Source organism: Ziziphus jujuba, chromosome 5 (genome assembly GCF_031755915.1).
Source record: "Ziziphus jujuba cultivar Dongzao chromosome 5, ASM3175591v1".
NCBI classification, from domain to species: domain Eukaryota; kingdom Viridiplantae; phylum Streptophyta; class Magnoliopsida; order Rosales; family Rhamnaceae; genus Ziziphus; species Ziziphus jujuba.
The window spans coordinates 15,656,114-15,680,196 of NC_083383.1; the positions used below are offsets into that span (position 1 = coordinate 15,656,114).

Genomic DNA, 24,083 nt, shown 5'->3' on the forward strand with positions numbered 1-24,083 from the left:
AAAAAAATCATGAAAGGAACTTGTGAAGTCTAAAGGCACACATTATTTTATAAAAAAAAAAACAGATCTTTACGAAAATTTGATATTTTAATAATAGATAATCGAAAAAACTAAAGGGCAATTCTATTCATTTAAAACCATTAGCACACTACATTTTATAACACCCATATAAAATTTTATTTTTTATTTTATACTAATAAAATATATCAATTTTATCCTCAAAAGTTCGATAAACTATAAAAATATATGCTTGTTTGATACAATGTATACCACAATGCATGCATTAATCTGGTTTATATAATCCAAGTTTATATTTTTATTAATGAGGTATAGGTAACGTATACCACAATGCATACATTAATCTGGTTTATATAATCCAAGTTTATATTTTTATTAATGAGGTATAGGTAACGAAGAAGATATTGGTCTGCCCAATATATTTATTATTAGAGTTCATATATTACCCCAGTTTATACAATTCGAGCTTATGTTCATCTATTGTTTAAAGCGTGGTATACATAATTTGGATGAAATTTGGTTCGTGTGATATGTGCTTAAAGACATTTCTGACTTTTTAATCAATGGGGATTTTTTGAATATAAGAAAAATCATTAAAAATGTAATGTGCCTAGCAAATTATATAGTGTGAATAGAAATATCCAAAACTGAGTGCTTTTTTACTTTTTAACCATTTCCCCTACTTTAAATTTCAAATTTTATTTTAGGAATTAAAAATCATAAAAGTGTTGTGTGTGTTTACTTTTATTTATTTATTTTTTAGACTTGTCGTAAATAAATATATTTTAGAATGTAATTTTTTATTATTATTATTATTACAACTTGGAATGGTGAGGATTTTTACCTAGATTAAGGTTTGAAGACCTATCGAATTTAGAGATGTATCCCCCAACAATTTTCTATATATATATATATATATATATATATATAACTAGATTAAGGCTATCATTTTGGATTTTTAAAATCAGATGCTAAACACGTTTTGATTAGTCATTTGGGGCAATTCAATAGCAACATTATTTATTTTTTATTTTTCCTTTTTTCTTTTGTCAGCTAATGGATCAAACTCTCCAATAAAAGTGAAATAAAAAAATTGAGTGGTCATTTGGGACAATTCAATAACAACATTACTTTCTTTGGAGTAATAATATGGAATTCAAACTTGCCAACATAGGTGAAAAAAAAAAAAATGAAAATGAAAATTACAAACATCATTCCCAAAATGCCCCTGTCCAAGTTACAACCTTCGATACCAAGAAAAAAACAAAACAAAAGAAGTTACACTTTGGATACCTAATCACAGGATAACGTGTCACACGTTGGCCACACAGACTTGTTCGACACATACAGTAAGCAAAGAGACAATTTCTTTTTTACCTAAGAAACTGACCGTTAAGACCATGTCTGTCATTCAACGGCATCGAAGACTTACCGTAACTTTATCTTATACACCACACTCTTCTAGAGCTCCTCCTCCTCCTAGGTATCAAAATCAAACCGTCAATTTTCTTTCACCCAATGCTGATAATATCTTCAAAACCCTAACTAAACCCTTCCCCACCCCACTCACCTCTCTTTTTATTCCACAAATTTTCTCTCATTTTCCTCTGTTTCCTTTTTCTCCAAGTTTTTAGTATCCCTTTTCCTGAATTCTTTGTTTGAGTATGGAGTTAGAGAATCTCTGCTCCCACGTCGTCGTTTCGGATGGCCTTCTCTCTGCTGCGGTGGATGCTATGGTAGTGGAGACGGTCACTGCTGCTGCCAAGTCTGTTACTTTGGCCCTCTTGATGGTAAACCCTCTTTTTAATTTTTCCCCAAATTTTCTTTAATCCCTTGTGCCTTATTATTTTATTTTATTTTTTTGTCTGGAATTAGCTATTTTGATTATGTTTTCTGGGTGTGAATTTGACCAATTTCTTTCTGGGATTTGAAAGTTTTTTATTTTTATGATGGTTCAAATTTGTACAAAGAGACTTACCTGAAAATTAGTGTTTGTCTTGTACTGTGTTTTGCCAATTAGGGTTTGTTGGTCGGTTACTTTTGTCCTAATTAGCCCTTTTGTTTATAGTTTTTAAGTTTTTATTTTTCCCCTCTGTAGTGGATCTTTTGATTTGGTCAATTGCTTGCTTCCTTTTGCCTAAAGATAATTTGTCTGAATTTTCTCTTTGGCCAGCTATTTTTTGATTTTACTAGTCAAAAATAGTTTACTTCATAGCTGGTGTTCAACTATTTCTATTGTTTGTAGAGTATTGTCCTAAATTCTTCTATTAGATAGGTTGGGGAATTGAGGAAAATGTAGAACATGCTGTACAGACAGAATTAGCTCTTAGGATTTGCTAGTGTTCACAATAGACCTTATGTTCCGTTGACTAATTGGTCTGACGCCAAGGGCAAAAGAATGGCTCAGTTTTTGGTTTCTTTTAATTGTTGTTTCTGAAGTGCTTTGTATTGTTATTCTATTCTTGTTCTTCCAGCATTGTATTCAAGTTTGATTATCTTTTCAATTTTGCATGAAATTGACATTTAGACATATTTCTTCTGGTGTAAGCGAATGTGACACTACTTTTCTACAAATAGAAGTAGCCGTACGTGAAAGTTTTTCCCCAAACCCCTTCCCCCTAATGGAATCTTGATTGTTGAATAATTGAAACTAATTTATAGTTTGCCATTCACACTCTTCAATTTGGTTAATTCCAATTTACAAGTGAGTGCAAATTTGGAAAGAATACTTGATTGCATATATATATATATATATAAATGTTTTCCTTTGTTACTTAAAAGTTGGTTGTCTTTCTATATTGTTATACCTGCCTATTTGTGGACTTTTCTAATGCTTTGCACATGTTGCAAGTTTCTGCTTCTCTCTGGCTTGTCTCTGCTTTTGTATTTATTACCTAAGAAGACTTACATGATTAATTTTTATGCGTTATCATTAACCATGAACTCTGGTTTTGCAGGTGCTTAACGTCCTTGGTGTGCTTCTCAAGGAGACAGACACATTCAGAGGGTTAGTGAAATGGCCTTTGTTTCTTTCTTGGTTGCTTTGTTGAAATTCCTGTGTTATTGATTTTCATTATGGAGCTTGGTGAATGGTATTTCTATTTTGCAGGTTTCCCATCTCTGAGCTTTATGCAGTGAAAAAACCTGGTTCTGAGAACAAAGATGCCAGTGATACTGATGAGGACGATGATGAGGGTGATGAAGAAGGTGTGAATAATGATCAGGATGATGGTGGAGGTGAGGATGATGATGATGCTGGGGAAGAAGGTGAAGAAGAAGGAGATCCAGAGGATGAGCCTGAGGCAAATGGTGGTGGTGGAAGTGATGACGATGATGAGGATGACGATGATGATGACGATGATGATGATGATGATGACGACGATGGGGAAGAAGATGAGGAAGAAGAGGAAGAGGAAGAAGAGGAGGAAGAGGTACCTCAGCCACCCGCAAAGAAGAGAAAATAACTTGTCTGTTGGTTACTTTCTATTTGCCTACGATTTTGTTGCAATGGATCCTGGGTTAGTAGGCTTGTCTATCCGCACATATAGGGTAGAAATCTTTGCAATACTCTTGTTCTTGAAGATTTTATAGCTTCTTAATTTTAAAGCTTTAATTATTCCTATTTAGCTCATTGTTTAGCAATGCCTATCTGTGGGATCTGGCAATGGCAGTCCAACTTCATCTTGGGAAGTGAGTGTGTGTCTGTTTTACATTTCTTCTTAACATCCCATTTTGATGGCTTGTTTATTAAAGACGACATCAAACATTCTAACGTAAGGATTCATTGCATTTAAAATAATCCAATATGATTTTTTTACAGATTTTACTTTGAAAGGAATATTTTATTCGAGTGCAATTAGGGCAAAAACAAAATTATGGAACTCAAGGAAGGTTTTGAAGACATTTCAAAATTTTACTCTATTGGCACCAAAAAAAAAAAAAAATTAAAGGTTTCTTAATTTATTTTCAAAATTTTTAGTCCAAGAGTGCTGGTGTCAAAAGCTAGCTAAAAGTAGAAATAAGCATTTTCACGAAACAACAGCTGTGTGATATTTTTATCTTTCTATTTGGTTGACGAAGTATACAAGTTTATACAGATGGGGCTATTAAAATTAAACCTAAAATTCTATTTCTTGCTATGGGGGGCCAAAAAAAAAAAAAAAAAGGTTGACACTTTTTTACCTTTAATTACGTCTGAGACATGGAAGTTTTTGTTAATATTCACCAAGAACTAAATTGTACAGGCAGACACATCGATGTTCGGGATGTGAACGTAAACAATAGAGAAAGGAGCAACAGATATTGAATCTGACATATTTGTATATACTGGTTCCAAAGGTGGGATAGCTCCAGATGAATCCACTATTAGTGTTTTCCCATTTAGAACCAAAACTGGGCTCTGCAAATCCCCATCTTTAGCCATTAGGTGGTATTCTTCCTTACGATCTTGGCTTGAGCTTGTACCATTTTGATTGTCAGTTGAAACACTGACCTCAACTCTAGTTTGATCATCCAGGTTAATGAGAAGCAATGTGATTCCGAGCTGCAAATACAAAATCCTATGAATTTCCTATATTTATATAAACCATTTCCTTCAAGAAGAAGAAGAGAAGATTTGCGATTGTGAGTATATATGCATAGCTTACAGTATTTTTCTTAGAACAATGAGCGTAAGCACGCATTTTCTCTGTCCCAGAAAAGCTTGTTGAGAGGACATTGTTTCCCATTAAACGATGCCAAAGAAGAGCACTGCAGTGATGTTAAATTCATGTTTACTTCAAAGGAATTAGGAAAGTGATAGAAAATCGAAGACAAAATAATAATAATAATAATAATAATAATAATAAATAAATAAAATAAAATAAAATCTCCGTTTCTCTTCATGGAAAAGAGAAGAGGAGGTTTTACTTTCTTTTGCCATTAAACCTTTTTTCTTTTTTTAAATTTTTCGTTCCTTCTTCTATTGGGGGTCTGGGAAAAGAGCAGTGATAATGTTGTGGAATAACCTGTAATAATCTGGATTTGGGAGAAAGTTGTGGGAATTGAGAAGTCCATAATTTCCACCAATCAATGTTTGTCTGCAATATGTTTTGGTATCATAAGAAGCTGCCATACCAAGCTGGTCTAGATACCTGTTTGGTTGGTGGAAAAACAAGTTCTTAAATCCGTCAAAATGTTAAGATAGCAAAATAAGCAGCAGATAGAAAAACTCGGAAACCAAGCCTACCAAAAACTAAACACGAAAGCATTAGTGACAAGATTGTGGCCACTGTTGTATGCTCCTCCTGCTTCACCAACCCATGCCACTGCTGAAGTCCCTGATTTTTTAAGAATACTTTGCAAGCTGCTGAAGCTACTGGACTCTCCGCCAAGATAAGATGGATCTAGGATCTTGTCAATAAGATGTTCATCATTGCCTAAGTATAGCAAAAAAGATAGCAAAAAAGATAAAAATAAATATTTGTTTCTTAAACTGCTTTCCTGCAGAAAGGGCATATGCCTGAAGTTGATATATTACTAGGCTAGCTAACAGAATCTTAAGCACAGCAAATTGGGCACTAATGCCTCTTCCATGTTTGTCAAATTCTGAAGCTACCTGGACCAAGGTTATAAATGTGGTGGGTGACTACTTGAAGAGATTTAGTTGTTTTGTCAATGAACTCTGCAAACCAGTTAGCATCAAAGAACCCTCCAGGGGCAAGGACTAGTGGCTTAACTTCGGAACCTGCATAAATCTTTTGTACAATGTGTTGGAGTGTGTTAATGTCAGATGCGTATTGGAATGCTGCAACTCTTTCTCCAATTCCTCTCCCACTCAGTTCATTTCCTGTTAAGCAGCAAGCTTGACTTATTTGCTTTCTAGTATTCTGTTTCTCTTATATATCAATCATAATCTACAAGTTCTTACCCAGCTCCCAACCATGAATAGTGTATCCCTTGTTGACTGTATATTGTATCAAAGATTCTGCATTACTGGAATCCCATGCTCCTATAGCAGAACCTTGGGAATCTATCGTCCTGCCGCTTAGTGCATTTAAACCGAAAAATACAACAGCCCTGTATTTTAAAGAAAAACACATATAAAGCTGAGAATAGAATATATCCATTGTTGATAAACTAAAAAGTTATTACCCTGTTCTTTTGAAGAAAATGTTTAGTTCGTCCCACCGGGACATTGGCAAGCAACCTTGAGAGAAACCCAAAAAATCTGATTCATTTTTGACAAATGGATTACATGGTTGCTGATTATTTCTCTCGTATATGACTCTGTCTTGTAAGGTGCCTCCTAGTCTGATTTTCAGGGGTGAAAATGCTGCAAGTAGTATATAAAAATTCCGAATCTCAGTTCTCATTTTTGGGGCAGATGTTGAGGTTTATAAATGTGTTTGTAAGCATGCATCCCTTACCTTTGATTGCATTTAAAAGTATAGGATTGTTAAGGTCCTTCAAACAATAGAAAAAGGAAAGAAAATAAATATTAGAATGAAAATAATTAAATAAGCTTATGAGAAGGAGAAATAGAAAACAACTAAAAGAGAATAGAACGATTTGTAAAATCGCAAGCCTACTTAACAGGATCAAAGTTCAAATTCATGTAGAATAGGGAAAAAAACAAGAGGCAACAATAACAAATAAGTTTAAAAGCAGTACTAGGACTTTATACAGAAGTGATTACAGTTTAATCAAAAACATATATATGTATATATATTAAACAAATGAAGAACTTACAATATTAAGAAGAGAAGTTCTGCCCCAGCTACAAGTTCCATAGTCACACTTTTCCGGTGGCCACCAGTCAAGAGTAGCACACACAAAATCATCGTCAATTCTTCCTATTGGAACTGTTCCATTGATAAAAACAGTGCCATTGATGGTCTGTGAAGCGTCGGAGGTTGATCGGCGAATTATCCAGTAGATCAACAAGTAGAAGAGAAAGATAATTACCAAAGAACGCATCTCATACAAGGTCTATCTTCTGCCGTCTCTTCTTGTTTCTTTCTATCTGTGTTAGAGTGACAATTCCGTGCAATTGCAGGTTTGGTATTACTACTCACGATATCTTTTGTACTGGTTCAAGAAGTATTGTATACATATATACATAATACGTACATATATATATACATATATATATATCAATGCATACAATACAATATCTTAGGAGAATGTTTAAGAGCTCGAGATAAATTTATATACTTTCCAGGAAGCTACTGCTGAACACTGATTATGTTAATTAGGCTCTCTCTCTCTACATATATATATATATATATATTATCAAATTACAACAAGAAGAACTTCAACAGAGACTCAATAATAATAAAGCAGTGATAATCTGGTTCTCTTCAATATCAACAATGGACAAATTCTTAGTGGCATCATTTTGTGTCCGCAGCTTCAATCAACACAAGCAAAGTAGGGTCATTCATATTCACCAAAACAAAAAAAAAATTTAAAAATAAAAAAATAAAAAAATGAAGCGGGGCCATTCATTTGTTATATCTTAATTTTCTCAAGTCAATGAACGGATATATGTGAACAAGAAAGTGAAATTATTTATTCCCATCACAAATAAACTTTTTGAGCCTCAACTTGTGAGGAAAATCAGGGCAGGTTTCGAGTGTTTTAAAATTCTAAGGTAGGTAGGTTATGGAAATCATTAGTGGAAGTCCAAAATGTAATAACAATAATTGGCCTTAAAGGAACTTTGTCACAAAATTCAAAAGAAAAAGGATATTATTTGTTTATATATGTACAAATATATATGCATAATAATCAGTTCTCATGTGGTAGAGCTACAACTAAGGGAGGGTGACATTAGGTTGAGGTCAACCCAGTATCAACTAATTAATTAATCAGTATCCAATGACATGTCAGTCATAAGTATATATATATATATATATATACCGCACCCTGTAAGTGTATATAATATATATATATATATATGCATAACCGGAAATTAAATTCCAAGATGAGATTAGCTATACATACTTGAAGGTTTGTAGCTAGGATTGGAACTTTAACAACCAGGATTCCAGCGACTGAATTGGTTTGCTTAGTGTTAAAGGATATTCTGAATGTTTACCAGAAGAAGAGAACATGTGGAAGCTGCAAAGTTACCAGTCTTCTGATATGAACTCTCTGTAATGGTTCTCTTTTTTCCTTATTTTTTATTTCCTTATTTATTTATTTTTGGGTCAACAAATACAAGTTGTTTATTGACCCAAAAAACAAAAGAAGACTTACTAGTCTTCAAGAATTTAGGAAAATTCGGTGGGTTTTTCAATGTAAGGAAGCAAATTAATAAAGCCCATAGGCTAACCAAATTTGCTATCAATTATTTTGTACTTTGAATTTGGTTAAAAATGTAGCCACAAGTAGTGGTCCGAAGAAATTTCAAGGTGATTTTGCTTGTTGATGGGTCTTCTTCCTCCTTTTTGCTAGTGGGTTTTGTTTTAGCGCTTTTGTATATAATTTTTAAACTTTTAAATAAATACCTTGAAGAAAAAAACGAAGGGTAGTGGTTGACTCCTTTTTAGTTTTATTTTTTTGAGAAGGCAATGCATAACGTAAAACAAAACCATAAACATCAGCTTCCACGAAAGTGATTAGCCATTAGGCCTCTCCTCGTCCATACATAATCGTGAAAAATATTCAAAATTAAACCTTGCCAATGTATGGTTTTAGAGGTGTTCAGCAACTTGGTTGACTAACTTTATTTATTTATTTTATTGGAATGGAAGATTAGAACTCAAATTATTGTATTGGAAAAGGGTTTTTTTAGACAATTGACTTATTTTCTTGATAGGGATTTTTCATGTCCAGTTGTAGTGAAATTATAGTGGGTTAACTGTATTTTAATATTCTATAATTTAGACAAGTTGTACTTTCAATTTCTAAACTTAGATCATTCCAAATTTTAAATTTTAATTTGTTATATTTTGATCCAACTGAATTTTTATGGTGGTTAATAATTTAGATATTAAATGCAATTTAAAAAAAAAATAGAAAGCCAAAATTGCTATAAATTGTATTTTAAAATCAATTAGAAATGATGGAATCATTAATCACCATTAGCAACACCATTAGCAACAGAGATCTAACTAATTGAAATTTAATAAATTGAAACTTGAAGACCTAAATAGAAACATTTTATATTTGAAAGCTCGAAGTGTATTTTTTTCGGACCAATACTAAACTTTCACTACCCCAATTATATGTTGCTTGCACTTAAAATACCTATACTAAAAGCATCCTAAGGTCTCTTAATTCATTATATGTTTTCTATTTAGAAAAGTCAATATTTAAAAACAAGTTTTAACATGCTTTGTAATTTGACTTTTTAGAATATAGAATGGATTTGATTTTTTAGATTTGTGATCCACAGACGCTTTTTATATTTAATATTAATATTAATATAATTTAATGCTTATCAAATTTCATGACCACTAGATTATACCAATACATTTTAATTACTATTTATTGCTTTTGCCCGTTGGCTTGACTACTCAAAATAATTGAACATATTTGAAAAATCTTCCAAATATGTCTTTGACTTTAGAAATTTCTAATACATTTTTCCTTTCTTATCCCTATGGTCATAAATTTAATCATTGTACATGGGTTTATATATATTCGCTCATAGTTTTTGGTTTCTAAAAAATATGGATTTTCATATTGATAACCATGGAAATGTACATCTAGATTCTAATGAGACCCCCCAGTTTTCAATCCAACCTCCCAACTCTTATGATCAATATTCTTCGTTCAATACTCCAAATTTTCAAATGTGTACTCCATCAAAATCCAATTCTAAAAAACCATGAGGTTCAAACTTTATGGTGGAAGAAGATCTTATTGTGTCAGCATGGCTCAATATCAATTTGAATGCAATACAAGGGAATGAACATAAACACAAGTCTTATTGGACACAAGTGTGGGAATTTTTTCACAAGCACAAAACTTTTGCTTTAGAGTATACACAAATTTCTTTGATAAACCATTGGTCAACAATTTAGTTGGTTACAAATAAATTTTGTGGATGTATACCCAGAAAAATCTAGAAATCAAAGTGGTGTCAATGAGCAGGATAAGTTATTTATGATTTACATATTAAAAATATTTATTATTATATTGTTGCATAAATATTACTTGAGTTCTTTTTTTTTCTTTATCTTTTTCAAATTGCTAATGCAAAACTATTCTACCAAGAATTGAATAAAGGTAAATCTCCATTCGAGTTTGAACATTATTGGAACATATTGAGATAACAACCAAAACAGTTGGAGGATTGCCAAAAGAAAAAACCAATTATAAATAAATCCAAAAGCTCTTCCCTTGTTTCCTCCTCTTGTCCAACTCCAAAGACTATTTATATGAAAGTTGAAGATGACAACATTCAAAATCCTGGCTCTATAAGTATAGAAAGACCACCAGGATGGAAAGCTGAAAAAGAAAGGAAAAAAAAAAAAGGAATAGAAGAGACTTTGGAAATTATTCTTCAATTTCATACATAAATATCTTACAAGATATGAGGGAAGAGAAGAAACAATGCAATGAGAAGAAGTTAGAAATGTTTGAAAAATATATAACCAAGAACAAGAAAGGCTTGTTTATGAGCAAAAAAAACTTAAATTAGATCTTCTTGCACAGTAAAATGCAAACAGTATCAAAGTGAAATCATTACAAGAAGATCTAAAAATAATCCCTGAGTTTGTTTTTCTTAAACAATTGTTAGTTAAGGTTAGATATTATGAGTCCCATGTATTTTTCATATTTTACATGTAACTTTAAATGACAATTATTTAATAATTTCTTTATTTTTATTTGTACTTCGTATGAATCCTAATGGAAACTATATTATGTGTACAACAACTTGGTTTCTGGTTATATTTTAAAGATGACAAAATATTTTGGTGTGTTTAGAAAGGATTAAAGTGGTGGACTAGTTTTGTTTTGGAAATATAAAGTCCCATTTACTATTTTATCTCTTTCTGCGAGTCAAATGGACACACTACGCGAAAATTGATATCTAGCGACACTTATTTAGCGACGCTACGAAACAAACACGTCTGAAAAAACAAAACCGCGACTTTGAGGTTAATGCGTCAGTAAAAATTCAATAAATATACGACGTACTATATAGATTGTGCGTCGCCTGTTCTCTCCTCCACTTTTTTTTTTAGTTTTTTTAATTAATCTAATTTTAATTTAACAACAAATAACCCATAAAGATATTAGAGCAACATAATTGAAGTTGGTTTTTTTTTTTTTTTCTTTTTTGTTATACATGTAACAGGCGACCCACTAGTAAGATTGTGCGTCTCCTGTTCTCTTTTCACTTAATTTTTTTTAGATCTTTTAATCAATCTAATTTTATTTTAATAATAACAATCAATAAAAATATTAGTGCACCAAAACTGAGGTTTATATATATATATATATATAGTTAACAGGCGACGCACCAATAAGATTGTGCGTCGCCTGTTCTTTTTTTTTTTCAATTTTTTTGTTTAAACATTTAAAAAAAATAAAATCAAAATAGGACCATAACAAGAATTGAACCCAGGACCTCCTACACTCTCAAGAAATCACCACACTACTATGCCAAATCACTTATATGTACTAATACAGCAAAAATTGGCTAATATAGTGTTAGGCGACGCATTATTGAAACAATGCGTCGCCAAATACAAGAACAGGCGACGCATTCCTCAATAAATGCATCGCCTGTTCCTTTTTTTTTTCAATTTTTTTGTTTAAACATTTAAAAAAAATAAAATCAAAATAGGACCATAACAAGAATTGAACCCAAGACCTCCTACACTCTCAAGAAATCACCACACCACAGGGCGATCCTTCTTGAAGAGAATATGTCGCCTATTCTCTCAATTAACAAAAACAAAAATTTTGAAAGACATGCAAATTTTATAAAGAATAAAGGTGTACTTGAAAAACAGAAAAATAAACAGCAATCTTCGATATTTTGCTTCGCATTTTTAAGAAATATTTTTAGTTTTTATTTGTAGTTGAAAAATAAAAATATTAATCAAAGAAAAAAAATGCAATTGGGAGAAAAGGCGCGTTCTTGCCATTTTTTGAAAATTTTTGGCGCGTTTTTAAATTTTTACGCGCTCCTTTAAATCCATTTTTTCTTTTTTAAAACTACATCAAGTACACCAGCTAATCGATATTAGATTTGGAAGCAATCTAAGAGAGACTTAAAGAGTGAGATATTTCAGGTTTCATTTTTCATTTTCCTATGTTGTCGTTGGCCGAGAAGCTAGATTTCTCTTTGTCGCCCTCGTGATTTTTTGGTTTTCTTCTTTCTTTATCTCCATCGTTTAGGTGAGTTTCTTTTTTCTTGACATGAGGTGGGTTGTTTTTTTTTTTTTTTTTCATTTTAACTGCAGCTTAGGTTCATTGGGTTTGATTAATCTTGCTTTTTTAGAAATTATGTTTGTGATATTGCTTGACATTATTTTGCTAAGTTCAACAAGTATTTTGTGTTGAAGATTAACTTGAATCAAGATGGTCTATTGTTTTAACTTCACCACAACATCGTACGGTTGTTGAAGAAGATGTTCTTGGAGATACAAAGATGGCTCACAATCCATTTGTCATATAGTTGCCAAGTGTCGATGAAAATGATAATGAGGATGAATGTGAGAGTGACTATGTTTGTAATGACTGTGAGGGGAGAAATGTGATTCGTCAAATCTTAAGAACAATGGTAATATTTTTTAAATTTTCATTTATACTAAATTACAAATGTAATAATGATTAATATTTTATTTATTTTGCATAAGTGCTAATAACTTTTTTAATGTTTCCATATGCAGTATGAGGATATAATATCGTCAACAAGAGGTCAACTTCCATCTCAATGAATATGCATTCATGGAAGTTTAATTAATATTAAATTTGTTATGAAAAATACAATAGCTTACAAATTATGTAAAAATATATCAATGAGATGATATTTAATTTATTTGATAATTAATTTGTTATGACAAAATATTTATTTAAAATTTTTGTATTCTATTTATTTTGGATGAAGCTAGTTTTCATTTTTTTGTATTTTAATTATTTTTATATTTTTACTATTTTAATCACTTTTCACAAAATTTAAAAAAATTAAAAAATAAAAAAGAAGGGGCGACGCATTAAGAAATAATGCGTCGCTAAAAGTGTCGATCAGTCGTTAAATAAGCGACTCTATTAATGAGTCTCTAAATAGGCAATTCTACTAATGCGTCGCTAAATAGTCAACTCTATTAATGCGTCGCTAAATAGGCGACTCTATTAATGCGTCGCTAAATAGACGACTCTACGAATGCGTCGCTAAATAGACGACTCTACGAATGCGTCGCTAAATAGACGACTCTACGAATGCGTCGCTAAATAGTAAACTCTTTTAATGCGTCGCTAAATAGGCGACACTAATAATGCGTTGCTAAATAGTCAATGCGTCGCTAAATAGGCGACTCTATTAATGCATCGCTAAAAGTAAATATGAGTCGCTAAAAACTCAAAGATAGGCGACTCTTATAATGCGTCGCTTGTTGTCTTATAGATTTAGCGACAAGACGTTAGGCGACACCTTGCGATACGTCGTTATTTATTTTGTGCGACGCATTTATTGCGTCAGTTATCAACGCCATTCTAGTAGTGATAGTACAGTATGCTTGAAAATGACCTTCCACTTGTTCTTACAGGCTTTTATATGCACCCGAAAGCTTCAATGCGATCATCAAGCTTTTATAATATGGATTGGGTAGTTCAAGGGGACGTGTTGAGTGTGTCCTCTTGTTGAGTGCTCTTGCTACTCAACCTTTCTTGTGCTCCAAGTTGGATATTGACCCATTATGATTGAAATCTAACATGGGGTGGTAGATGTCATTTAGGTCAAACCTTTCCTAATAGTTGCCTTTATCATTAGTTAGGTTGTAACCCTTCTGATTAGGTCGTTCGGCTTGTGCCTTCATGAAGATTAAGTTGTCTTGTTCCAATCTTAGGTTATGGAGCGACCTAATGTCATATTTCGGTCCGAGTCTACTTAGACAAGCCAAGTGAAAATTTACTCATACCTAATTTATTAATTAAAACTACATTCCATCTATGCCTGACATATAGTAGATTAGTTTCACAATCAAGGCTGCAAATCCTAACACAAAACTTAACCTTTAGTCTTTACCACATGAAAGCATTAATTTAGTAGAACTATTAATTTTTTAACAAATCATTAATTATTTACCAAAAAAAAAAAATCAATTTCATCTTTTTAAATGGCTACCAAATTAATCAAGATTCCCATGCAAATGAAAATAAAATCCCTATATATTAAATTTCTTACCATTATTAGCTTTACTACATGCCATCATGTTTAGGAATAAACTAAAATAAAAGAAAATTTTCAACTACAGGCCTTGAGGTTTACCATAATTCAATTTTGATTCTCCAGCTTTCATAGATTATAACTACAGTTCCTGATATATATAGATGTTTATGTGATGTTAGAAGGGATCCTACACTTGCATTTTATTAATTAAACCCACAATCCATCTATATTTGACATATAGTAGATTAGTTTCACAATAAAGGCTGCAAATCCTAGCACAAATCTTAACCTTTAGCCTTTGCCACTTGAAAGCATTAATTTAGTAGAAATTATTAATTTTTTAACAAATCATTAATTATCATTTATTAAAAAAAAATCATTTTCATCTTTTTAAATGGCTACCAAATTAAATAAGATTCCCATGAAAATGAAAATAAAACCCCTATATATTGAATTTCTTACCATAATTAGCTTTACTACATACCATCATTTTTAGGAATAAACTAAAATAAAATAAGAACGAGAAAGTTTTTTGGGTTATGCCAGCCCCACCAGAGATCACCTCCATCTCCAAAATATATAATATACCAAGTTAAAGTCTTCAATGGCAGCTATCATGAAGTTTTTCATAGTCATTCTTTTCTTGTTCGGTCTTTTTTCCGGAGGTAAATATGATTTTTTTCGTAATCATTTTTTCTCGTTCGGTCTTTTTTCTGAAGGTAAATACGATAAAAACTTACCAATTCATTCTAATGGTGAACAAGTTGGTATATATATATATATATATATATATTTTAAAATATTTTCGCTTAAATTAATCAACATATATTCCTGCAAACCCCCTTTTTTTGCCGTTTAAGGCCATTCTATATACAACATTTTTAACCAGTATATTTGATATTATCCGGACTGGTGGCATAGTCTAATTTAATATGATGAAAAACAAAATCAATTATAAACATGAGATTTTTAACTATTCATCTTTTTATTCACTGTTGGATTAAACTATATATAGCAAAAATTATTTCCCAAATACATTGAAAAAAAAAAAAAACGTTGGTATCCGATAATGTCTATTAGCAAATTTTCAAATTAATTAATTAGCATGAGTTGAGTCACACAATTAAATCTTTTGAATATTCAACCATGACATACATATATTTTACACTAAATGTGAATATCTAATAATTACAAAACAAGTAAAGCTATACTAAATTTGTTTTTTTGCAATATATTATTTATGATATATTTGCAGGGAATTGTAGTCAATTGCCATGCAGTCTCAGTAATATAAAGGTTAGTCAATCGAAAACAGGAAAAATGGTGCAAGACAAGCCAGAATGGAAGGTTACGATCAAGAATGATTGCGACTGTTCACAAAAGTTGGTTACGTTGGAGTGCACAGGATTTGAAACAGTGGAGCCTGTTGACCCTTCGATCATGAGTTTTAGTGGTTCTGTTTGTCTTCTCATAAACGGTCAACCATTCCTCAATAGCGATCCAATCTCTTTCAACTATGCTTGGGATGCCGATGTTACATCTTTCAACCCAATTTCCTCTGTGATTAATTGTCCTTAATCTTTTAATTACATTTTCAAATTTTCAACTAAATCTCGTATCCACATATTTGTATTAATAAAAGATATATATATATATATATATTTTTATAAGTAGCTTGACACCAAATTATTAAGAAGAAGGTAGGTTATTTGCTTGCCCTCTAGTGACAATCTCTCTCTCTCTCTCTCTCTCTCTCTATATATATATATATATATATATTTATATATATTTATCTGAAATCATGGGTTTAAATCACCTAATAAAAATAAAATATAGATGTTATCTATGTGACACATAAATTGAAAGGATTCACTCTATACATGGCATATAAATGTCTATTGAATGGACAATCAATCCTATAATCAGTTGTCAAAACTTATACTTCATACGTTTGCAGCTTTCTAAATTTCCTATTATTTTGCTTGCCAGTATTATTTTACTCAAAACAAAAAGATACCGAATTCTTAATGGAATTATGAAGAAAATTTTCTAAATAAGAAATACTCCTGCATATCATATAATGCCACAGGGACTATTTTTCCATGTCAGAAAAAATTTTCTCCCTCCTTTCTCATGAAGCTTTTCTAAAGCCAGAGACCTTCAAGATTAATTTATTTTGATAAAATTATTATGATTTTAGTAGCTCGCTCATCATCTAATTGAAAAATAAAATAACTAAATCAACCTTACTGTAAAGCTTTGCCATTTAAGTATATGAGGTGTACAAGTTGTGTGTTTGTTGTAATTTGAGTGCTGAGCTGGTTTATCTGCTGCAATGTGGTTAAGCTGAGTCAGTTAAGTTTTAGAAACTGGTGTGCATAGGTTTAGATTGTATAAAAAGCTGTTAAATCAATGAAATCCTTATTTGAAAAATTCTAGGAAAATTTGCAATGTTTTTTTCTCTTCCTTTTTCTCTCAGCTTTTCTTGGTTCTTATAGATTTTCTTTTTCATTCTCTTTTCTATATCATGGTATCACAGCTGCGATTGTCGATCTAGTGAATTCGAGCATGGCAGATTCAATTCTTAGTGCGATTGCAGACAAAATGAGTGGTTCGCTGATTACAGTCTCACCTTTTCCAACTAGTATTCAGAAACTTGATGATGAGAATTTCCTAGTTTAGAAATATCAGATTTTGCCAATTTTGAGACAACACATGCTTGATAAGTCTGTGCTTATGGATGAACCAAACTTTATGAGGGTTTTTGTTTCCAATAAAGCTTAAGTCGTCGAAGAAAGCTTCTTGAAATATTCTCTTGAGCAACAGTTGTGGATTTTGCAAGATCAGCTTTTGCTAGGATGGCTGGTTTGCTGCAATTTCTGTGGAAAAGCTTAGAGATTTGGTAGGATTGAAGATACATCAAGAAGAATTTGGGCTACAATTGAGGAAGCCTATGTTTTTCAATCAGAGGTAGTGATTTTATTATGACTTTTGTACTTTGTTTTCCAAAATGAGGGGGAAAAAAAAAAACAAAAAAAAAAAAAACACTATTTTCTTAGTGTCACATTAATTCAATTATGTCATTTTATATGAGGAATTTGACAAAATCAGACACATACACTAATAAATATAAAAAAATACTAATAATAAAATAATTTTTCAGTGGAATTACATATATTATGTATAATTAAGTTCATTAAATTTATTGATCAAAAGTGTACAATTAGAGTGCAATGACAAAAAAGACATAATTATAGGATAATATGAAACTTTTTATAGTTGAGAGGTAAATTATAAAGATAATTCGAGGCCTAATTAGGGATGGGCATAAATCAATTAGACTGATTGAATTAGACTTGTTTGATTCAATTTGATGTTTTCCTTATGGTGGACTCATTTGGATTTGGATAATTTGTTTTTATCTAAACTATGCTAAAATAAGCTTACACATATATAATGTATAAATTTTTAAAAATATTTTTATTAAATCTTTAGTTATATTTTTTAGTATTTTTTAAATTACCGATACTGGGCCAAATCTTAAATTGAACTAATGATAGTCGTTTTGGTTTGGTTTTCTCAAATAGTTGGACTCAGTTGGATTTGTGAAAAATTAGTTAAAAATTAACATCGAATGGACGTTCTTCATTGGCCTATCCAAGGCATAATTGCATTTCCTTTTTTCTTTTTTCCTTTTGAATAATCTTTGCCTTTTCGAAATCATAAGATGAAACAATATGGTAAAGATTATAAAACAATCACTTAAAAAAAAAAAAAAAAAATCATAATTAAGTTGGGATTAATCAGACTCAACATAGACTCGTCACTCGCTCTGGGCCGTCAAAACGATTGAAAAGCGAGTCAACTCGTCCAGTTTTCGATAAAATGACAAGGCATGGGAAAGAAGAGGGTGAGTGGTTAAGGAAGAACCGAAAATGGGCACTTTGCTGAAGTGCTACAAACCCTTGTTCCTAATCCAACTCTCCGCATTTCCCAACTCAGCTCGGACGTTTCGACTCGGAACTCACCGTTTCTTCACCTTCCGCAAAGCCAATATCCGCTGCCTGAGTTCTCCGAGCTCTTCACAACCGTTGGTCAAAGAGAAAATTCGCGGCAAACCTGAGAATCCATGGCCGTCGGAGCTTTGGCTGCACAACACAATGAGCAGAAAGAAGGAGGCTTTCAAACCCAAAGTGGAAGGCAAAGTGGGTATGTATGTTTGCGGAGTCACTGCCTACGATCTCAGTCACATTGGCCATGCTCGCGTCTATGTCACTTTCGACGTTCTCTATAGGTCTTCTTCTTCTTCTTCTTCTTCTTCTTCTTCTTCTCTCTCTGTGTCTTTTTCTAATATGGCATTTATGCTAATTTTTGTAAATTTGTTTATTTGTTTTTTCGATATTAATTGGGTATTTGATTTTTGGGTCTAGTCAGATATCTTAAACATTTGGGGTACCAAGTTTGCTATGTTCGCAATTTCACCGATGTCGATGACAAAGTAAGTTTAAATATAGATAAATAAATAAAACCCATTGGTATTTATTGTTTGCATTTTTTGCTCTGTGAAACCGCTGGTCTTTTTTTTTATGGGTTAATAATCCGCTGTTCTTTTGGTTTGCTTTTTTACCGTCTGAAAAAGGGTGTAAATTGGTTCTTTGAGCTCTTGAAAGTATAATATTGTTAGTGCTTGATATATGTGCTTAAAAAAGGGTGGATGCCAAATACCAATTACTTTCCACATTGGTATGACAGGAATTGCTTAGTCTACACTTTTCAAATTCTGTAGATAATTAATAGAGCAAATGAATTGGGAGAGGATCCGATCAGTTTGAGTAGACGGTTTTGCGAAGAGTTCAATCAAGATATGTCCTATCTTCAATGCCTGCCTCCTTCTGTGGAACCGCGAGTGTCGGATCACATGCCACAAATAAAAGACATGATCAAGAAGGTAGATTGTTCACATTTTATTAACTAGGAATATCTGCCTTCTACATCTTGTGTACTTTACATAGGTTATACATTTATTTGTTTTGGCTTTGCCTATTATGCTTCTATGGTGAGCTGGTGTCCTTGCATTCGCCTGCTTGTTAATGTTCTTGAAAAGTAAAACAGGAAGCATGAGTTTGTGGGTGATAGAAGCGTGACTTATGATTACTACAATACTAGAACATAAGACAAGCTTGTCTTTTCATGTTCTACATCGAAAACATTTGTTTCTTTGTTATATGTCTGTCTCTGTGTGTGCATGCTTGTGAATGAAAGAGAAAGCATGGAGAGACAAAGAGGGGTAAGGGTTAAGAGGGGGACCTGGAGCATAATGTATGCGCTTTGAATGTCCATTTTGCTGTTTTGAATCCTAGCCTGCTTAACATCAAATTGATTGAGCAAATTGGTGTCTTTCTGCAATATTCTCAGTCTTTTTTATTAATTCTACTTCAACATATAGAAAAAGTTTCAGGTTTGTAATATGAATGATAAGGCTCACCTATTTATCTGATGTTAATATAAAAGTTAGGAATTTCTCTATTGCCCGTGTGCACTTCTTCATGTTGGTTCTGCAATTATTTTGAAGAATGCATATATGCTGTGCATTGATTCTGAATATGTTTTCTTGACAGATTATTGATAATGGGTATGCCTACATAGTTGATGGGGATGTATACTTCACTGTAGACAAGTTTCCAGAATATGGGCGTCTATCTGGGCGGAAGTTAGAAGATAACCGAGCTGGTGAGCGAGTTGCTGTTGACTCAAGGAAGAAAAATCCTGCCGATTTTGCTTTATGGAAGGTATTATCTTGCCTGGCAGACAGATTATGATAATGTATATGCACAGTGCATCCATGCATCCAATTATCATGTATGGCAAATATGACATTTGGACTATCACCATAGCTGCCTGGCCCTGTCCATTTACAAAATATATTGATTTATTTAGCAATCTAATGTATAAAATGTCCATAGACCAAGATAAGCAAAGTCACACTGACACTTTGTGATATATATATATATATATATTATTGTAAGCTTAGAGGTGATTAAATATTATTAGTCGTCTAGAAATTATTCATAGAAATTATTTTCTGTGCCAATTTTAGTTTAAGTTTGTAGCATAAAAGGATTTTGGTAATTTCGTTGCACATTACAGGTGAATGTGAAAATTGCCCGTAATATTACAAATTTTTTATTGTCTTATCTTACATGTAAGTGGTTTCAATTTTTGTAACATGGAAGCTAGCACATTCTCTTTTTTCATGTCAGCAGCCAAGTTTGTTCAATATTTGATTTAGTTCCTTTTTTTTTTTTTCTTTTTTTTCTTTTTTTTTTTTTTTCCAGTCAGCAAAGGAGGGGGAACCCTTCTGGGACAGTCCATGGGGTCCTGGAAGACCTGGTTGGCATATTGAATGTAGTGCCATGAGTGCAGCTTATCTGGGTTACTCTTTTGATATACATGGTGGAGGTATGGACCTTGTGTTTCCTCACCATGAAAATGAAATTGCTCAGAGCTGTGCTGCTTGCGAGCAGACTAATATAAGCTATTGGATACACAATGGATTTGTCACTATTGACTCAGAGAAAATGTCCAAATCCCTTGGAAACTTCTTCACAATTAGGCAGGTTAGAGATTTTCTGCCATTTTCTGTGGTCACCTTTTTCTACTCAGGGAAAAAATATATATATATTGGCCTCCTCATTATTATCTCTTCATAGCACCGTCATAGATCTATTGGACTCTAAACTAGGACGCACTCATGGACAAAGTGCCATTTGCCACCAGACTGCCTCTTGAGTTACATATAATCTGCTACATTTAGGAGTCATTTGGTATAGCTGATGAAATAGAGCTTTAGCCAGTAGAGTTTTTTACAATAGATCTTTTTAAAAAAGAGTTTTTATTAAAAAGTTAATAAGTATTTAGCTGTAAATAAAAAAGCTGAATTAAATGTTCAATGAGTTTCCAAATAAGCTAAAAAAGCTGTATTAAATGCTCATTGAATTTTTTATATAATTTTTTTTTAAAAAAAAACTTTTCTAAAAAATCATAAAATTTGGGCTTCTCTAAAACAGTTTTAAAAAGCTGTTTTTTTTGTTTTTTTAATAAGTGCTTGTTGATTTTTATCAAACACCCTTCTTTTTTAACAAAAAAGCTTTTGGCTTTCAAGTAGAGCTATTGACCCAAAAAAAAGTTCTGTCAAACAGGCATTTAATGTTGTAAATTTGTGATTTGTGATCTTCCAGGTTATAGACGTTTACCATCCATTGGCTTTGAGACTTTTCTTGTTGAGCACCCACTATCGGTCACCAGTCAACTATTCTGATGTACAGCTTGAAAGTGCTTCAGACCGTATTTTCTATATCTATCAGGTACTATAACATCTGATTCCTTGGATAAACCCTCTCTCTCAACTTGCTCACCTGTCAGCATGCGCAGATGCAAATATGCTTATGCACAAGCGCACAAGAAAATAAAGACAACCTCCTAAATCTTGCAGATCACACCTGTTAGTCTGTCGGCTTGTCCTTTCTGCTGTTTTTTTTTTTTTTTTTTTTTTTGAATTTATTTATTTTGGATCGTTGATGAAAGCTTGTTGACACCATCACATTTTAAAGCTTGTTGACATTTCGTATTTTATTTCTTTGAACTTACCCATAAATATATAATTAGAAACTAAATTCAGTGTCACTTTTTATACTGCTAGAAGATTTCTTACTTATTCATATACTTGCCATTTTTTCTATTTGATTTATTTTCTTTCTAAGTTTCAATAGATTTATTTGGTTGCAGACATTACTTGATTGTGAAGATGTTCTAAGCCAACATGATGAGGCAACTCGGAAAGATTCCATCCCACCTGATACCGTTGATGGCATCAATAAGTTTCATAACGTTGTTGTGGCATCAATGTCGGATGATCTTCGCACTCCCGATGTTCTGGCTGCACTATCTGATCCATTAAAAACAATTAATGATCTTGTACATACTCGTAAGGTATAGGCCATGTGCTTCAAGGTGTAGTTCGCTCATTATTCTTTAATTGAACTCAGTGGATATAGCTTCACAGAAAAATCATTTTGTCTAGGGTAAGGATTAGGGCCTTTTTCCTTTTTCCTTTTATTTTATTTTTTCTTACAGGGTTTAGTGGAGGGAAATAGCCCTAAGAGACAGAAACCAACCTAGAAGAAAAGTCCTCAAGCAATTCTTAAGCAGCAGCCTCGTTAGCCAAACTGGGTGCTCTCTAAGAATACCTGCATAACATGCAAGTATTTTGGAGTTGGTTTTGCTATACCAATTCAGGATCCAGATCATTGGATTTGATCAGGAGTATTTGCCTTGGTTAGATTAAACTAAATTCTAAATTGATCCCAAAAAAAAAAAAAAAAAAAAAAAAAAAAAGGAAAAAAGGCAGTTGAGGGCTCTTGTTTAGTTGCTGAGTGTTGATCTCATTGGTTCTCCATGAGTCCATGTCATGGCCCTATTTCTCACTGATAATGTGTACTTTTTGAAAAAGAAATGGAAAAAGTACATGATCTTTGTGACATTGCAATTGTTGCTACTTGCAGGGAAAGAAACAAAATTTACGAATAGAATCACTTGCAGCTTTGGAAAAGACAATCAGGAATGTGTTGAGTATTTTAGGACTCATGCCTGCAAGTTATTCCGAGGTAAAGTAATTAGTGAATTGAGACTACTCTCCTTCACCACCGCAACATGTATGCATTTTGTAGGAATTTATCATAAATTCACAAGATATCTGTCGGTCTACCATGAATTTGATTTGTCTATTTAGCTCACCATTAACTACATAAATGATACAGATCCTACATCAACTAAGAGAAAAAGCCTTGAAGCGTGCCAAATTAACAGAAAATCAAGTCTTGCAAAAAATTGAGGAAAGGACAATAGCAAGGAAGAATAAAGAATATGAAAAATCAGATGCAATCAGAAAAGATTTAGCTGCTGTGGGAATTACCCTTATGGACAGCCCAGATGGAACAACCTGGAGACCAGCTGTACCACTTGCACTTCAGGAGCAGCAGGTTACAGAAACTTAAATGGCATCTGAGATCAATATTCTAACAACTCGTCATTATTACAATACATTACAGATTAGGGTGACTTTGTGTTTTTTATTATTTGGCAACATGTGGAGGATGCCATTAGGGAGAGTGGGTACATGATGTTGGAATTATATCTTGACATTTTCTCCGTTGAGCATGAGGTCGAAGTTTTTGGCGACTTGTAATTAGCGATATAAGTTTTGTTAAAGTGAAATAGTTATGTTATCACCATAAGATGTAAATGATTTTTGCATCAAATTTGTATCTACTGCAATATTTTGATGCTTTTTGATCTTTCATTGCAATTGATTGAGGCCTTTGCAATGTTAAAGAGTTTTGAATGCGAGTTGTGGGACCCGAGCAGCATTTACTGGTCGCTTAGGCGTGAACGTAAGTCCTGTTATCATTGATGATTTTACTTGTATTTGGATTTTGAGAAGTAAAAATTAAAAATTTAGTAACTTCTTTTTCCCTTAATGTACTGCAAATATAGCCCCTAAGTTCTTGAATTTATGCTTTGTTTACTTTTTCCAATGCATGACCAAACTCAACATTTTGGATCCTTTCAGTCAAGAATTAAAAACTCTACCATTTGAGATAGCCAATACGTAACTTGTGCTTATGCATCATACATAATACCATTATGGAAATTTTATAAAACCTCTTGTATT

The 24,083-nt window shown here is 32.4% G+C and overlaps 4 protein-coding genes across 12 annotated transcripts; 3 read left to right on the forward strand and 1 right to left on the reverse strand.

Moving 5' to 3' along the window:
• Window positions 1-1,460: 1,460 nt before the first annotated feature.
• Window positions 1,461-3,644, forward strand: LOC107421164 (phosphopantothenoylcysteine decarboxylase subunit VHS3). Its single transcript, XM_016030341.4, has 3 exons — window positions 1,461-1,808; window positions 2,976-3,025; window positions 3,128-3,644. Exons 1-3 carry the CDS (start codon window positions 1,683-1,685, stop codon window positions 3,480-3,482), a joined length of 531 nt encoding a protein of 176 aa, XP_015885827.3. The 5' UTR covers window positions 1,461-1,682; the 3' UTR covers window positions 3,483-3,644.
• On the reverse strand, window positions 3,547-8,294 carry LOC107421895 (heparanase-like protein 3). 3 transcript variants are annotated; one of them, XM_048476339.2, is made up of 10 exons: window positions 8,005-8,294; window positions 6,748-7,021; window positions 6,426-6,462; window positions 6,151-6,331; window positions 5,927-6,075; window positions 5,615-5,845; window positions 5,246-5,402; window positions 5,025-5,150; window positions 4,665-4,767; window positions 3,547-4,561 (listed from the first exon to the last, which is right to left on the reverse strand). In XM_048476339.2, the coding sequence occupies exons 2-10, from the start codon at window positions 6,973-6,975 to the stop codon at window positions 4,250-4,252; spliced, it is 1,524 nt and encodes a 507-aa protein (XP_048332296.2). In that variant the 5' UTR covers window positions 6,976-7,021; window positions 8,005-8,294; the 3' UTR covers window positions 3,547-4,249. The 3 variants fall into 3 exon arrangements, with proteins under 3 accessions (XP_048332296.2, XP_015886737.3, XP_015886732.3); XM_016031251.4 differs by having other exon boundaries at window positions 5,246-5,435; window positions 8,005-8,292; XM_016031246.4 differs by lacking the exon at window positions 8,005-8,294 and having other exon boundaries at window positions 5,246-5,435; window positions 6,748-7,974.
• A 6,579-nt stretch (window positions 8,295-14,873) lies between these two features.
• On the forward strand, window positions 14,874-16,026 carry LOC112491941 (uncharacterized). Its single transcript, XM_025074440.3, has 2 exons — window positions 14,874-15,018; window positions 15,609-16,026. Exons 1-2 carry the CDS (start codon window positions 14,958-14,960, stop codon window positions 15,929-15,931), a joined length of 384 nt encoding a protein of 127 aa, XP_024930208.1. The 5' UTR covers window positions 14,874-14,957; the 3' UTR covers window positions 15,932-16,026.
• A 2,128-nt stretch (window positions 16,027-18,154) lies between these two features.
• Window positions 18,155-23,697, forward strand: LOC107421146 (cysteine--tRNA ligase, chloroplastic/mitochondrial). Of its 7 annotated transcripts, none has more exons than XM_048475442.2 (9): window positions 18,162-18,647; window positions 18,788-18,851; window positions 19,140-19,301; window positions 19,972-20,142; window positions 20,689-20,970; window positions 21,592-21,717; window positions 22,139-22,342; window positions 22,915-23,016; window positions 23,170-23,697. In XM_048475442.2, exons 1-9 carry the CDS (start codon window positions 18,289-18,291, stop codon window positions 23,404-23,406), a joined length of 1,707 nt encoding a protein of 568 aa, XP_048331399.2. In that variant the 5' UTR covers window positions 18,162-18,288; the 3' UTR covers window positions 23,407-23,697. The 7 variants fall into 7 exon arrangements, with proteins under 7 accessions (XP_060672966.1, XP_048331399.2, XP_048331402.2 ...); XM_048475445.2 differs by having other exon boundaries at window positions 18,507-18,647; window positions 18,784-18,851; window positions 19,106-19,301; XM_048475443.2 differs by having other exon boundaries at window positions 18,507-18,647; window positions 18,784-18,851.
• Window positions 23,698-24,083: the final 386 nt, after the last annotated feature.